Here is a 17,785-nt window from a genome sequence, read left to right on the forward strand (position 1 = left end):
TTAAGAAACTCTTCTCCAAATAACCAATAATGTCTCACGTTAACTTGTTTTGCTTGTCTTTTTTAATCAATTAACTCATCTTAAAAATCCAATCATGGAGAAACAAAAATACTAATTCTCCATCCCTTTTCACTCTCTGGATTGTATTCCAAAAGAAAAAAACATTAAAGATGAACGAACCAGCAAATTCCTGAGAGAGTACACATCAATGGACTGGCTGCCTCTGGCATGCCATCTTCAATGGAACTGGCGGATCGGAGAAGGAACCGTCCACGATCCGGTCGAAGATCCATTTGTTAGCTGCTTGTGTGTAGTGCACCCCATCCCAACTAATCCACTCCGATGGATCTTTGCAGGATTTACCCACTAATATCTCCTTGCCACCCACAGTTCTCTTTGCTCCGCATCCAAGCTGCCTGTTGTAGTTGTACTTTCCACCATGCCCACAACAAGCTCTTAACGACTCATTAAACCCTGCGATTTTATTTCAACTCACATTTTCAAGAACATATTTATTTCTCAAAAACAATCATAAAGTAAAAACGAGAAACACAGAAGATATCGAATGAGTTGATTGAACTTGTCCTCACCGTGCTTTCTTGCTTGGCTTATGAGCTTGTACTTCACTGAATAAACATCAACATATGTTATTGCAGCCAGTGGTAATTTCCTCCTTAATTGGAAGACAACCTTCTTTAATCCACGATTGAAATATTGAGCCACTTCATTAAATGGAGTCCCACAGCCACTCCTATCCACCTCCGCTGCTGAGATCGGAATGCGCTCCAAGACATAAGCTAGACACCCAAATGGACCTGTATTGTGAATCCAAAAGTTTCTCCCTCCTTGACCATATATGTACTGTGAATTTAAATATCAACAAGAACTCTTATTTTAGATTAACCAGTTTAAATTCTGATTCTGTCTGTTAGAAACTTAAAATAACATATAGTTACTGTCTCGTGCATAAAAGATGATATATAAAAGATGGAAAAAATAGAGACAAAAATAACATGTTTCGCTATATTTTTTCTTCTGAAAATATCATAAAACTGTTTTAGAAACATATTTGTTTTACGTCTCCTCTCCTTTATCATCCCCACAACAGTAATTGATAAAATTAACTTCAAGCTGATGCATAAATATACTAACCGAAACAATGTTTTTGAACTGGTCGAGCACTTCCGGGACATATGCTTTAACTTCACTGCTGGTCATGTTCGAGAAATAACCGCTGGTAAGATCATTCTGGCCAATATCGAATGTGTACAAAGCATGAGAGAAATCTTCAGCCTTCGGCAACAATTTCTTAAAAACTCCACCTGCACCAAATAACTTAACTCGGATTCGTGTTCTTGATTGAATAATGTAAAAGGTTACTGCACAGAGACATTATCAGTACTGTGCTTGCCGACAAACATATACCTTGTCTACGGATAATCTGGGATCTGCGGTGAAAATCATAGAATTCGTTCCATTGAACATCCAAGGAAATGGGACTGAAGCCACTTTGATGGAGAGTTGAAGTCTGGGGTCTAATGGTTGATCCTGCCGTTGCAAAGTTGGCTCCATGAGTGAAGTTGCTACCCACTGAATCAAGGTAAGCACTTAGATATGGGAGTCCAAAGCTCTTCGCTGAAAGTTCATGGTTAAAGAATTAATGTCAGCAGTATTAGTCTAATTATCAATAAATATAAGGCACTCCAAAGGAAACAAATTATTTTGGTTTTATTTCTTTCTTTTGATTTCATGGTTAGACAACAAAAAAGTGATTAATCTTTTTTTCTTATTATTTTGATTGTTATATATATATATATATATGCTCTTTAATAGATAAATTGGTTGGATTTTTTATAATAATAAAAAAATGCTTGGTTAGGAGCTAAGAAATGAAACCACAAGAAAAAAAATACAACCCGTAGCATTTGGTTGTTATTTTGATATATGTACATACAAAGATACAAAGATAATAGATATAAATAAAACATGTATCCATGTATCTCTTATTTTAAAAAGATAAAAATTTATTCTAAAATTGTTTAAGAAACAAATTTATTTTATATTTTTATCTATATCTTTCCAATAAAAATATTTATTTTCTTTCTATATATATATATATATATATATATATATATATGATTTTTATCATAAAAATACTAACCAATCACAATATAAGAATTTGTTTATTGAAGAGCATGGTAAATATACCTGACAGGGTACTATCAACTCAACATGATGCCGGTTGAGATGAAGCTTATGGAAGTGAATAAAAAAGAAATTATCACATCATGCTTTTTAATTTTAATTTTATAATAATAATAATGTAATAGTATTTCTAATTTGGATAAATAATGACATGGTTGTTTATTTTTAAATTCAAGCATCGGATATCGTACTTGTTACCTATGTAGTTCTACGAAGGTTGTAAGAGAAAAGGCAACTTTAAGGATTTGTTTGTATAACTATTAAATTTCATAACTAAAATGTGTTGTAAAAAAATACAATGAATAGCATAAATAAAATATAACTTGAGGTGTATAAGAATATTGTCCTCAAAGATATTTCCTTAATATAAATACATCATCGAGAATCTAATAAGTTTATCTTTTAAAACAAGAATTACAAAAATAATCAGATCAATACACACACACACACTGAAATAACAAATAGATAACTGAAATAACAAATATAATAAACAAATACTCAGTACGTGGCGTTGTTATACTTGAGAATGATCTAAAAGATCGGGTCACAAGTTTCCAGTCTATATACTAATTTTTTGAAAAGGTTAAAGAAATAATATAAACAGATTTTTGATGCGAATAAACAAGGCAAGACCAACAATATCAGGATCCTTGATCAAACACAGAGCATACTTAATGTACATAAAGTTTAACAAGAATGTAAATAATGAAAATATAATCTTACTTAAATTTGTAAATTAACACAATAGATATTGGGTACAAAGGAGAATTGATATGGATTCCAGGTTATGAGTTACAATGGAGAATAAGGTTTTTTCTCCGAGAAAAATAATAGTCTGCCTTCTGAAGAATTTGGAGTCTTCTTTTATAGACGAGTTGGCATGGAAGAGGCCAAAATGCCTAGTTGGAAGAGCTTGGAGATTCCATCAGTACCCATGTGAACCCATGTGGTGTTGTTTGCCATGATTAGGTGGTGATAGAAAAGGAAGATGCCTATGTGGTGACAGAAAAGGAAGATACCCATGTTTTTTATAGGACTTTCATATGTTATCTTGATGCTACCGACACTGATTTTGTCTATTTGTAGTAGTAGTAACAGGTAATATTTGTAAAAAGAAAGCCTAAAACAAACAGGCTTAAAATAAAAAGAGACTCAAAATAGGTGAGTCTAAAATAGGGCTCTTGAATAGATGAGCCTGAGAAAGTTTGAAAAATATTTTTTTTTTACTTAATGTCGCTTGATAGGTGGTAAAATATCAAAACAGTCATCTTCATTATCATTTCCAAGGGAAATGGCAGGAGATATCGATCCAGATGAGTTGGATTGGGACAAGACCGTTTTTGGGTCTTGGCTTTGTATAATGCTTTGGACTATTTGTAGGTATTCTTTCTCAATTTTAACAGAGGCAAGGAGAGCTGCCGTTTGAGCTTTTTTGGCTAGAAACTTTGATTGAGGATGATGATTAATGATGGAAGCTGTTTGATGTTTTTGTAACCATTCCGTAACTGCTAATTTGGAACTTTTGGATCGGCTGCAAAAGAATCCCACCATTTGATTTTGAACTTGCGAACCAGAACTTGATGTCCGTTTTGTAGATTATAATCATAGAACCATGAACATACCCATGACACAAAAAATTTTGTACAAAAAATGAGTAAGGAAGAGAACTTTCTTTCAGAAGGGGCTGGTTGGAAGTTGTTATTGAAATGGAGGTAGCCGTTTCCAACCAAAGGATGGTATTTGAGGTAATCAACATGACAACCATAGTAGTCCCACCATTGGAGGAACCAGAGGAGGAGGTTTGTAGTATTATGTCATTATGGAAGTAGAAAAGCCAAGAATGACTATGGTTTGGATTTTGTAAGAGGAAGGCATTGAACCATGCCTGTTGGTAATCCCAGTACGTATAAGTGGTATTGAAGTCCTGGGGTTTGTACGAAAGTGTACGGGGAAGGAAAGAGGTTGATGTAAGGGTTGTCCGTAGTCTTTAGGGTGAATGATTTTGTGAATGATACATGTAGAATATGCTGGTTCAGTGTGATCGGAATGAAGTTTGAAGTGTTTGAACTTGACAGAATTAGTAATCTCAAGGATTGCGGCATAATAGGACTGTGATTTGGCTAGATTCCAGGGTTTGTAGTACCAATTTGGAGGGAAAATTTTTGAAACAGCAATGAAAGGGTTTTCATGATAAAATCTTTCTTTCATAGTTAGAATATTTTGAAAAATAGTTTTAAAAATATACTTGGATTTGGTTTTTGAAAAACTGGGTTGTTGTAAAGAAATGAGGGGTTTTGAAGTGGAAATGTCTCCTTGATGTTTTGAAAGTGGTTTAGAAATACTACCTGTTTGAGAGACAAAATAATTACAATCCCTTAAACAAGCCCAACAAAAAGACTCTACCATATTACAACATCTTTTATCCAAAATTGAAAGCCAGTCTAATAGTGAGTCTGATACAGAAGATCAGACCATTGAATGTCATGCATTACCACATACACTTACAAATATTGAGCATATTCCAGATGATTTTCTAAAAGTATTAACACAAATATCTTCCAAAAAATATTTAATTAGCATTACTCTTATTTTCTCAAACGATTTCAAACTTGACACCATCGCCTTATTTGACATAGATGCAGATTTGAACTGCATCAAAGAAGGAGTGGTTCCAAAAAGATTTTTTCAAAATACATCTGAAAAACTCTCTGCTGCTAATAATTTAAAATTACATATTGCAGGAAAAACTCAAGCCTCTGTTTTCAACAAAGGCCTCTCTCTTAAAACATTTTTTGTTGTTACAAAAGATATTAATCATACCACCATTCTCGGTACTTCATTCATTGACATAATCACTCCATACCAAGCACACCATAATTGCATTACTTCCAAAATCAATAGCATCAAACTTGTTTTTTCATTTTTAGAACAGTCTAAGACTAGAAATTGAATTTAATTAAAGCGTGTTTCATACATACTTATCAAATCAATGCACTAATTCATGGCAAACAATTCCATTTACATGATTTACAAAACCATGTTTCTTTTTGTTGTATAACCAAACAACCACGAAACCCTGATTTACAAAAGAAAATCGTTGATTTACAAAATAAGATTGAGCAACAGATTTGTTCGGACTTACCTAATGCTTTTTGAAAAAGAAAACAACACATCGTTGATCTTCCCTATGAAGATACTTTTTCAGAAAAACTAATACCTACAATAGCAAGGCCCATACAAATGAATGCTGATTTAGAACAACATTGCAGACTTGAAATCCATGATCTTGAGTCTAAAGGTCTTATCCAAAAGTCTCGATCACCCTGGTCGTGTGCCGCCTTCTATGTGAATAAAAACTCTAAAATTGAAAGAGGCACACCAAGACTTGTGATCAATTACAAACCTCTGAATACCGCTCTCAAATGGATCAGATATTCAATTCCTAACAAAAGAGATTTGTTACAAAAATTTGACTCTGCATTCATATTTTCTAAGTTCGATATGAAATCTGGCTTTTGGCAAATCCAGATTGATCCAAAAGATAGATACAAAACTGCTTTTACAGTTCCCTTTGGTCAATATGAATGGAATGTCATGCCCTTTGGTCTAAAAAATGCTCCATCTGAATTTCAGCGCATCATGAATGACATTTTCAATGCACATTCAAAATTGTGCATTGTTTACATTGACGATGTGCTTATTTTTTCACATTCCATTGATCAACATTTCAAACATCTACATATTTTCTTTCATACTGTCAAACAAAATGGTCTCGTTGTTTCTAAAACAAAAATTTCTCTTTTTCAAACTCGTGTCCGTTTCCTAGGCCATTATATTTGCCAAGGCACTGTAACACCAATATAGAGGTCCTTTACCTTTACAAACAAATTTCCTGATAAGATCACCGATAAAACCCAATTGCAAAGGTTTTTAGGCAGTCTTGATTATGTTTTAGACTACTACCCCAATATTAGTCGTCTAGCAAAACCCTTACATGATAGGTTCAAACAAACCCCATTCCTTGGTCCAACCTTCATATCAACCTCGTAAAACAAATTAAGAAATAGGTCCAAACCATTCCCCTCCTCCATCTAGCTAACCCGTTAGCTCCTAAGATAGTTGAGATTGATGCCTCTGACCTAGGATATGGTGGAATTCTCAAACAAGTTCAAGATGACAAAGAACATATCCTCCAATACACATCCGCTCACTTCAATGATTGCCATAAAAATTACTCTACTATAAAAAAGGAAATTCTTTCAATTGTTCTCTGTATTACAAAATTTCAAAGTGATTTACTAAATCAAAAATTTCTTCTACGTGTCGATTGTAAATTTGCAAAAGAAGTTATGCAAAAAGATGTCCAAAATCTTGCTTTAAAATAAAATTTTACCCGATGGCAAGCTATTTTAAGCATTTTTTACTTTGATATTGTGTACATTAAAGGAGATTCAAATTCCATTCCTGATTTCCTAACCTAAGAATTCCTTCAAAACAGGTCTTGATGCCTCTGAAAACAAAGGCCAAAGACAAGGGGAAAGCCCCTCAAACCCAGCATACAAAACCAGAGAGCCCCAAACCCTCTACAAAACTCATGTCTTCAGCTATCTCAGCTGCCAAACCAATCAAATCTTGGTATGAGGCAGTTATTGAAGATGAAGAAACTACAAAACCCTAACAGGACCAAACAGACACAGTTCAGCATTGGGTTGACACCATTTCCAAATCGTCAGAATTACTCCTGGCACTACAAAAAGTGTCTCAACAGACCTCCAGTGATTCTGTCTCTCAAACAGGTAGTATTTCTAAACCACTTTCAAAACATCAAGGAGGTATTTCCATTTCAAAACCCCTCATTTCTTTACAACAACCCAGTTTTTCAAAAACCAAATCCAAATATATTTTCAAAACTATTTTTCAAAATATTCTAACTATGGAAGAAGGATTTTTTTCATGAAAACCCTTCCATTGCTGCTTCAAAAATTTTCCCTCCAAATTGGTACTACAAACCCTAGAATCTAGCCAAACCATAGTCCTATTATGCCACAATCCTTGAGATTACTAATTCTGTCAAGTTCAAACACTTCAAACTTCATTCTGATCACACTGAACCGGTATATTCTACATGTATCATTCACAAAATCATTCACCCTAAAGACTAGGGACAACCTTTACATCAATCTCTTTCCTTCCCTATACACTTCCGTACAAACCCCCAGGACTTCAATACCACTTATACGTACTGGGATTACCAACATGTATGGTTCAATGCCTTCCTCTTACAAAATCCAAACCATAGTCATTCTTGGCTTTTCTACTTCCATAATGACATGAATACTACAAATCTCCCCCTGGTTCCTCCAATGGTGGGACTACTATGGTTGTCATGTTGATTACCTCAAAGACCATCCTTTGGTTGAAAACGACTACCTTCATTTCAAAAAAAATTCCAACCAGCCCCTTCTGAAAGGAAGTTCTCTTCCTTACTCATTTTCTGTACAAAAGTTTTTGTGCCATGGGTATGTTCATAGTTCTATAATTATAATCTACAAAACGGACATCCAGTTCTGGTTCGCAAGTTCAAAATCAAATGGTGGGATTCTTTTGCAGCCGAATCCAAAAGTTCCAAATTAGCAGTTACAGAATGGTTACAAAAACATCAAACAGCTCCCATCATTGATCATCATCCTCAATCAAAGTTTCTAGCCAAAAAGGCTCAAACGACAGCTCTCCTTGCCTCTGCTAGAATTGAGGAAGAATACCTACAAATAGTCCAAAGCATTATACAAAGCCAAGACCCGAAAACGGTCTTGTCCCAATCCAACTCATCTGGATCGATATCTCCTACCATTTCCCTTGGAAATGATAATGAAGATGATTGTTTTGGTATTTTACCACCTATCAAGCGACATTAAGTAAAAAAAAAAAGTATTTTTCAAACTTTCTCAGGCTCATCTGTTCAAGAGCCCTATTTTAGACTCACCTGTTTTGAGTCCCTTTTTATTTTAACCCTGTTTGTTTTAGGCTTTCTTTTTACAAATATTACCTGTTACTACTACTACAAACAGACAAAATCAGTGTCGGTAGCATCAAGACAACAGATGAAAATCCTATAAAATACATGAGCATCTTCCTTTTCTGTCACCACATGGGCATCTTCCTTTTCTGTCACCACCTAATCATGGCAGATAACACCACATGGGTTCACATGGGTACTGATGGAATCTCCAAGCTCTTCCAACCAAATATTTTGGCCTCTTCCATACCAACTCGTCTATAAAATGGGACTCCAAATTCTTCAGAAGGCAGACTATCATTTTATACACACACACACACACACACACACACACACTAGCAAGCCTTATAAACACAGATAAATAATACTATGGTTTTTTGACTATAAAAGTGCATGGTATATATAGGCTACTAATATGTAATAACTAGGCATAACATAAATTAGAAAATTAAAGAGCTGTTACAATAGTTAAAAAAATAAAAAAATTGTTGGGGAATTAAAGAGTTGTAGTTGTTAAACAAGTTTTAAAAATAAAAGAGTTGTTAATTAGGATTTTTTTGTGACTTTTAATTTCAAGTGTTTAAAAAATTATGGTTTTAGTAGACAAAATGAGCAGAAAGTATAAGTGTTGCCTTGCGCACACGAGTGCAATCAGAGTGTTTTCTCTTGCTTGGCTCAATTTTATGCACGTGAGCCTACTATTGTCCTCAAAGAATAGCATAAATAAAATATAACTTGAGGCGTATAAAAATATTGTCCTCAAAGATATTTCCTTAATATAAATCCATCATCGAGAATCTAATAAGTTTATCTTTTAAAACAAGAATTGCAAAAATAATCAGATCAACACACACACACACACACACACACACACACTAGCAAGCCTTATAAACACAGAAAAATAATACTACAGTTTTTTCAACACATTTTGACTATAAAAGTGCATGGTATATATAGGCTACTAACATGTAACAACTAGGCATAACATAAATTAGAAAATTAAAGAGTTGTTACAATAGTTAAAAAAATAAAAAAAAAATTGTTGGGGAATTAAAGAGTTGTAGTTGTTAAACAAGTTTTAAAAATAAAAGAGTTGTTAATTAGGATTTTTTTGTGACTTTTAATTTCAAGTGTTTAAAAAATTATGGTTTTAGTAGACAAAAGGGGCATAAAGTATAAGTGTCGCCTCGCGCACACGAGTGCAATTAGAGTGTTTTCTATTGCTTGGCTTAATTTTATGCCCATGAGCCTACTATCTTTTCCTTGTTGGTCATTATTTCATATCAAAGTTCACTATATAAACACTAGATAAAAGTTATTTTTTTCAATGTGAGATAAAAATCTTTTGAAATAGTCTTCATTATTTACAACAATTTATTAGTCATTTCCCAAGCAACGCGTTAAAGCTTATTTTTAGCCCCTAATAGGCTCAGGACACAAGTCTAAGCCCAACACTCTGAACTTGATATTTTTGGGACCTCATGCAAATCCTTTAGGGATTTTTTTACTAGCTAAATAGATTTTGGATCTTATTTTCCCTACGCTTTAGGTGTATAAAAAAAATCTCGTATGGCCTAGCACTTTTACATCCTATTAATATTTGTGTAGGAGATATTCATCCCTTACACACACACACACACCCGCACACACATATGAGATATTTACCTCTTATTAATGTTATCAAGAAAAAATTACTCTTCAACCCCTATACTCAAATAAAAGAACAAGATTTATGAACTATAAATACCCTATGAATCACCTAGATAAAAGTTGTCAATCTCTATTTTCTACATATTTGCATACATCTTTTCATAGTTTTTTTCTCTAAAATATCATTATATTCTCCTTCTCTACAAAAGTACTTAAGCATATGAAAGTCCTCGCATATACTAAATGAGACCTTTTAATGGTATTTGGCTTTCCACATCAAGTAACCACCCATCTTGGCTTCCCATACCAAGTTACCATCTACTTTGGCTAAGAATAATGGATCAAATTGCAAAAACCAAGTGATCAACTTATCAGCCAACTGTATAAGCATTATTCCAAATCATCTTGGATTTTAAAATATCATTAATTGGCTTTGTTTGTGGGAAATAATAAAAAAAAAGCCATTAGTTTTCCTTAGTACTCATTTTTCACATTTCTAGGTTATTTCATGGATAACAACCAAGACACACCTAGGTTAGAATGTGTGACAGATCTACTTGTAACCACAAGCACTTCTATCCAATTAGATTCTCAATAATTTATCAATCAAGTACAAGTCTTTACTCAAGCCATGTTGGCAACCTAAAGGAAAAAATAAGTCTTATCACCTTAGCAAGTTTTGACACCCTTAGCAACACAAAACTTCAACGCCATCACCCTCGATCGTTCTTAATACCCATAGACAATTGCATTACTCAAAGAAGTTTGGGTGAAATGACATTTAGAAGAGTATGTTTTTTCCTCAATGCCTGTCAAATGCCTTAAAAGGTCGCTTGCACCATACTTATACTTAGAATAGGCACTCTAGATGCGCTTTTATTGGATACTATGAGATTGACATCAGTTACCGAACCCGTCATTCCAAGCCAAACTCCTTAGGATTCTTAGATCCCAAGTAATAAAGGATTAATAGATGGTTTGTATTTGAACACTTCTAAAATAACGTTGATTCATTAAGTGCAAGGCTCTCCTGAGTTTTGAATACTTGATCCTTTAGGATTATATTTCTAGAAAAATAAACCTAAATAACTATGATGGCCTCGCCGACTTAAGAGAGCATGTGTAAAACATGCGTAGTAGTAGCTAGAAGCTGGTCATCCATGATAGCGATGTGATATGTAAGATCATCTCTATAACCTTTAGAGGGTCTAGGCGTGCCTAATAGAGCTAGGCTTCATTGGAGGGTTCAATGACCTCCACGTCAAGCTAGAGGCACATTTTAGCACTAATATACCCATCAAAAAAAGCTTAATGAAGTTATTTGGTGTTATCTAGTTGGAGAGTGAATCCACGCAGGTGTACTTGAAGAGGTTTGATGAGGAAATGCTCAAAGTGAAAGAGTTGCATAAACTAATGGTCTTAAAGGTTTTGATAAGTAGGGTAAAGAAGTGTACATTATAGAGAAATTTTATGTCTTACTAGACAGAAGATTGCTCAAAGTAAAACAAGTCATGAAAAATTATATATAAGTGGAAGAGATAAGTATGCTACAACACATACCTTCTTGTTTTTACAAGGACAACTAACATGAAAGATCTTCCAAGCAAGATCATTCTCCTAATAGTAATGAAAGCTCAAGGAAGAACTAGGAAGATCCAACCCATGGTGTATCCTAAAAGTTTACTACACCCTTGAATCAAAATGGGATGACTTATTCAAAGCTATTAGGATAATCAAGACAAATACTTATCACCTTCAAGATATGGATGGAAAAGATCTTTTTTGTGCTTAGCACTCAGATCATTTAAGGATGCATTATCCTAGATAGGAATGTAAGTTTATTTCTAAAATAAAAGTATTGTGTCTCTGACATAAACTTTCTATCAACCTCTTTCTAGTGCAATCTCAAGCTAACATGACTCTCTAGTAAAGCTTCTAGTCCTTACATAAGCTTATTGTCCTTACATAATCTTTAAGTATTAATCTCGGATCTTTTTCTATTCAATGTAGTCTCAAACTAGCATGATTCTTCGGTAGGGCTTTTAGGTCTCACGCCATCTCCAGGGATTGATCTCAGATCTCATGTTTTCTAGTGTAGTCTAAGACTAGCATGACTTTCCAATTGGGCTCCTAGGCCTTACATCATCTCTAGGGATTAATCTCGGATCTCCTGCTCTCCAGTGCAGTCTTAGACTGACATGACTCTCTTGTAGAGCTTCTGACCCTCATAACATCTCTAGGGATAGATCTCGGATCTCTTGTTCTCCAATGCATTCTTACTTGTATGATTCTCTAATAGGACTTCTAGACCTCACGATATCTTTAGATATGGTCTCATATCTCTCTTTAGTGTGATTACTCTAACGAAGGGCTTTCATACCCTTACACCATCGTTAGGAAGGTTATAGGCCTTCCACTCTCCAGTACAAACTCTGATCAACTCAACTCTCTAAAGAGCTTTCGTGACTCAAGCAATCATAGGAACAACTGTTCATGGTATGAGCTCCTCCACGTTCCCCTTAACCTCTTTAAAAAAATATTTAAGTATAGATTTCCTCTGGCTTTCTAGAAGATTTTCTAATTAATCTCTTAGAAAATTTTTTAAGTATGATTTTTTTCATAGTTCCTCTAAACTCTTTAAAAAAAATTTATGAGCTATTACATAGTTTCTGCTCAACTTCTTAAAGATTTTTTTTTAAGTAGGGTTCTTTTAATATTTTAATATGAGTTCTTAAACTCATAAAATTTTTTCAAATATGAATTCATCAAATAGTTAATAACCGATATTCTAATAACAGTTGTAGACAACAGTTATCAACATCACGTCAGAATCTGTGATTGTGCATGGGGTGCCTGCTGACCCATAGCTAGTTGTATGATGGAGCTACCTAGCGTGGTGTTGCTTTCTCAAACTTAGTTTAATTATTTAACCCTTTCGGACCGTCGGTGGGTTTCGTTCAGACACTGCAGCAGCCCAAAACAAAAAACAATAATGATGTCTGCCAGACCATTCTTCACGTGATCCATGAAACGTCAGGTTACCTTCTGCTGTATATATATCTTTGTCCCCCCTGTTCCTCTCTTTTTCTTTAAGCCTACCTTATTCCTTCCTCTGTTCTTTCTTTCTTTACTTTTTCCCACGGGACTCGTCTTTCTAGGTTTACTAATTAATGGATGACAATTACTTTTAATTAAACAATTTCAGTACTGATAAGTTCTTAGTTCACGTGTTCATTTCTACACGCAGTCCGATGTCTGATTCTTTTTGCCAGTTTTTTTTTTTTTTTTTTTTTTTCTAACTGTGAAAAAACATATTTTATAAATAAAAAAATTCTTCAAAATACAACCTTTACTGTCATCTCACCTTGATCTCTACATTAAAATTCTGCCCAGTCGAAATATATTGATGTTTAAAAAGGAAAATTAGTTTTTTTATTCTTATATTTTGAGTTTTTTTTTTAAAAAAAAAAACAATCTACGTTTTCATTTCATTGTATCTAATACAATCTATTAATTATAATTTATACTCTCTCTCTATATATATATAATAATAATAATATTTTATAAAATAAACTCTATGTATTTTCGTATGTATGTATAATTTAATTATCTTAAACATGAACAAAATCTGCTAAAGAATGCATGCTGTCAGAGAGTTAGCTCCAACTCTTTAATTAAGTAGCAGTTAACCTCCATAGACAGCAGGCCCCAAATCATCAATGAAGTAAATTGTAGCAGTTAACCTCCATATACACTTGCAACCAATATGTATGTATGCATGCAAGATTGATAATAAATGATTCAAGATCTATTCTACTCCTAAATATTTCTGGAGCTCACACAATAGGTTATAAATATTGCAAGTTCTTTTCTTTTCTTAGGATCAGGAGTAAGAATAAGGAAAAGTAGGAAGTACCGATGAAGTCGATGATGAGGCGGCCATCACAGTAACGTCCGGCGGGGTGGTGGAAATAAGACTCCCCATGCGGAGGAGGAGCTTGGCCAAACACTGCAGACAATCCACCGGTGTCTGAGTTTGAGTCTCCGAAGTTAAAGATTGCTGGGAAATGACATGGAGAAGTGGCAAACGCCGCCCACTGCACCGTCGAAATAAGTAACAAAGTAAAGATAGAGACGACAAAGATTGAGCTGGGCAGCTCCATTACTATTAATTATCAGATTGTAGAAGAAACTGGTGATTTGGGAGTCGAAGGATACTGTTGTCCATAACTTTCTGGAGGTGAGGTGGGGTTGCAACCATGGGGTGTGCTGAATGAGAACGTCAGACAGATAATAACGAGACCGGTGGCCCGCTCATGTTTTTAAAGATTGTGAAAAATTTAGCTGGAATATGATTAATTTGATAAAAAAAAATTATAATAATAAAAAATTTATTTTATGTAAAGTTAGATTAATAAGTGAAATACATGACTTGAACATAAAATATATAAAGATTATGTGTTTAATAGAAATTAACAAACACATAAAATTTATTGAAAAAAATATTATGTAAAGTTATATATATTAAAAATATCATAAAAATAAATATGTTTAATTTATAAAAATAAATTTATTTTTATATGAAATATATATAAAAAAAACTTTACATATAAATCATACTAACTTCATGAAAAATTAAAGACACCCAATATAATTAAAAAAATAATTGTTATTTAAAAATAATTAAATAAGCTAAAAAATAACATAAGAGAGGTATTAATTAAAAAAAAAATTGCAAAAAAAAAAGAAAAAGTCTAGACCTACATGCCTGGTCTACTATTTTTGTTCTTTTTTAAAGTGGCAAACCTCTTTTTTTAGAAAAAAAAAAGTATAGGTAAAAGACTTTTGACAGTGCAATGGTACCCATTAACAATAAATGGTTTATCATTTACCAAACAGCTGATATCTGTGGTGGCAATAAAACGCGGAAGCTACCATGAAAAAATATAGGTAGACAACGTGTCACCTGCTATGATAAATAACATGTTGTTTGCTAGCTCAAATTTTAGTCACCTCTATAATGACCGAAAAATCAAGCTTATGGTTTTTAACACAAAAAACTCATTTTTCAACACCCTACAAATACTCTTAGAACACCAAGAAACCAACCTATCAACTTATTAAACTCAAAAACTGGTCCAAACCACCAAATCAAACTAGGAAAAAAATATTGCATCTTTGACCTATATTTGGTTTTTTAGGTTACATTGAGGCTTGAAACAACCACCAGAAGCCTTTTTTCACCTAATAAAACATGTTGACACTAATTTTAACATGTTTGATGGTCGGAATCGTCACCAATAAAGAAGCTTTCTCTCTCTTCACCAAAATTCGGCAACTACTTCTCTCTTCTCCTTCCATAAAAAAAGAACTAAAACATAAAGAGAATGAAGTTTGGTATCAAAATGTATTTTTTAAGAATTAAAAGAACTGGTCACCTTATACAAAAAAGTTGGGGGGCTAAAATGCACTTCACATATAAATTTAAAAGCGTCACTTATGTTACTTGTATATTTAACTTCAGTCCCTGGCCTATCAATTCAATCCTCCCTTCCAAGAAAAATGCAATTAGATGCTAATTTTGGCTTAAAAAGTTTCAATTGCATAGAGAAAAATTTTGAGGATCAAATTGAATTTTTTTTTTTAAAAATAATTGCTCTAATCTATGGTGATTTGTAAAAAATTGAACGATGATTTTCAAAATAATAGAGTTGATAGTAATATAAATTTCTTGTAAGAGTCGTATGATGATGAAAGAAAGAAAATAACAAAAATAAAAATGATTAACAAAATAAAAAACTAGTAAAATCAAAAATTAGATTTAAAAGAAAATAATGGCCGGTCAACAGATAGCGATAAATAATAATGTTTTTTTTGTCTATAAATAAGTAAAGTTAAGTTTTAAGTTATAGTAGAAATAAAAAATTTAAAAGATAATGGTTAAACTTTTTTTTTTCTTTTCAATTGCATTCTTTTACGATGTAATTATATAAAATTAAATTCTATATTATAAATAACTTTTATTTTGATTCAAAAATTTATTTTATTTATTTTTCAGTCCTTGTGTTGGATAGAGGAGAAAGAAAGTTGCTGAAAAATAATAAAAGAAAAAGAAAATAGTTGGTTGTCGCGATTCCAACAACAAAAATTGCCGTGTTTCTTGTCATTGGGTTCCATTCAACAATGAAAGTTCGATGGTAATGAGTTTTCCCTGCAAAATATGCATGAAAAAAAAAAGATTGAGTTTCTTTTTAATCTTTGAGTTTCAAATAGTTTTGGTTTTCTTGGGTGATTTTAGGTTATTTTGAGTTTAGTAGATGGTTTGGGAAGGCTTTTATGGTAGTGTTAGGTGTTTTTCGCTAAGGATAAGTTGACAAATTGATTTTCAACTTAAAAAACCCTACCTCATGATTTTTTGACTACCATAATAAAAGCACTCGGGCAACTTCAAGGTCAAATTCATCTATTTTTGTTATTTTTTTCTTTAAAAAAAAGTGAGGGCAGGTAACATGTTAATTTCTTAAAAAAGAAAGAAAAATATGGCCGAGGGTGGGCTTGACCTAAGTCCATAAACTTGGTCTTTTTTAAGGTCTTGACATATTGGGCCACTCATGTATGAGTGCCTAATCTAACATTTTCTTTTTCTATTTTAACCTTCAACATTGGGTTTATGATGATTTAAAAAAAAAATTATTCAATTTCATGTTTTAATATTAAGTTGATTTTGAATTAGTTTTTATTTTTTATTATATAATTAAAAAAAAAATCATTGCACCCCTTTTAAAGTTCATTAAATGAATAATAGGTTTGATGAGTTAATCCGAATTTATCATAATTGATGCAATACTCCATCATTTTAATGTTAAAAAATAAAGATATTAGCTTCAATTTGTTTTTTCTATTTAAGTAAAACTACTTTTCACTAATCACAAGTTTTGTTGTTTTTTTTTTTTGTTAATTATTTTATCTTTTGATTTTTTTTTGGGTATTTGAACATAACAAATTGATTATTGCACCCTACATAATTTAATTTAAAACTTACACTAGGCATAAAGTCAAATTCAGAATTTTTTAAATTTAACTTAGAGGCCAAATTTAATAACAATAATAAAAAGTTTTCCATAACTTAGATATTAATATTTACATTAAAAAAAACTTAATCTAGCCTAAAAAGTGAAGTAAACTAGTTACTTACTAAACGAAAGAATTTTTATGAATAATGGAGGGTGATTTTGTTAAAACAAAAGTTGAAGGCTGTCACATTCCATCCATAAGCTTCGAACCTTGTCTTGTGCTTTAATTACGATTTAATTGTATATATAATAATAGTTGAAAATAGATTGCATGGCGGACTCCATGGCCCAATGGATAAGGCGCTGGTCTACGGAACCAGAGATTCTGGGTTCGATCCCCAGTGGAGTCGTTACTTGTGTCCACACGAAGCCTGCGTGTGGTTCTTGTTTTAGAACGGTGAAACCTGCAGAAGTCGTCGCTCATATTATATTTTTATGTTGTTGCATATTGGGTATTGATTATTTTTTTAAAATATTTTTTGTTTAAAAATTATTTTTAGTATAATAAAATAATCAGAAAATACTAAAATTTTTTTAATTTAAAACAAAATAAAAATTAATATTTTTTAAAAATCATTTTTATGACGTAAAAACACAACTATGTAACCATAAGTAAGGTCTGATGTCGCATTCCTAATTCCTCTCTGACCATAAATTCGTATTTCCAACCTCATGAGCTTGATTTCTATTTCCTCGCTTCCTTTTTCTATATCCATTGCTTCGAATGTTATCATGAGAAGTGAATAAATGGATTTAGCATAAAGAGGAGTCTGAATCTGAAATAGTGAATAAATGCTCCCTTCATTCTGTAAATGGCGACCCTGCCACTCTTTTTTTCACG

The 17,785-nt window shown here is 32.8% G+C and overlaps 1 protein-coding gene and 1 non-coding gene across 2 annotated transcripts; one reads left to right on the forward strand and one right to left on the reverse strand.

Annotated features, from left to right (window-relative positions):
* On the reverse strand, nt 1-14,166 carry LOC118045391 (alpha-L-fucosidase 3). Its single transcript, XM_035054007.2, has 5 exons — nt 13,788-14,166; nt 1,426-1,635; nt 1,153-1,322; nt 591-861; nt 1-474 (listed from the first exon to the last, which is right to left on the reverse strand). The coding sequence occupies exons 1-5, from the start codon at nt 14,032-14,034 to the stop codon at nt 206-208; spliced, it is 1,167 nt and encodes a 388-aa protein (XP_034909898.1). The 5' UTR covers nt 14,035-14,166; the 3' UTR covers nt 1-205.
* Nucleotides 14,167-17,221: 3,055 nt separating this feature from the next.
* On the forward strand, nt 17,222-17,294 carry TRNAR-ACG (transfer RNA arginine (anticodon ACG)). Its single transcript has one exon. It is a non-coding gene; the product is annotated as a tRNA-Arg (tRNA).
* The last annotated feature ends 491 nt before the right edge of the window (nt 17,295-17,785 follow it).

The sequence above is a fragment of the Populus alba genome, chromosome 10 (genome assembly GCF_005239225.2).
Source record: "Populus alba chromosome 10, ASM523922v2, whole genome shotgun sequence".
NCBI lineage: Eukaryota > Viridiplantae > Streptophyta > Magnoliopsida > Malpighiales > Salicaceae > Populus > Populus alba.

What these genes read in the sequence shown, in the direction of transcription:
- LOC118045391 (XM_035054007.2), bottom strand. Translation starts at nt 14,034, where the DNA reads ATGGAGCTGCCCAGCTCAATCTTTGTCGTCTCTATCTTTACTTTGTTA. An exon ending in CCAGATTATCCGTAGACAAG is followed by an intron (nt 1,323 to 1,425) that starts GTATATGTTTGT and finishes TATTTGGTGCAG; the next exon opens with GTGGAGTTTTTAAGAAATTG. An exon ending in AAGCCAAGCAAGAAAGCACG is followed by an intron (nt 475 to 590) that starts GTGAGGACAAGT and finishes ATAAAATCGCAG; the next exon opens with GGTTTAATGAGTCGTTAAGA.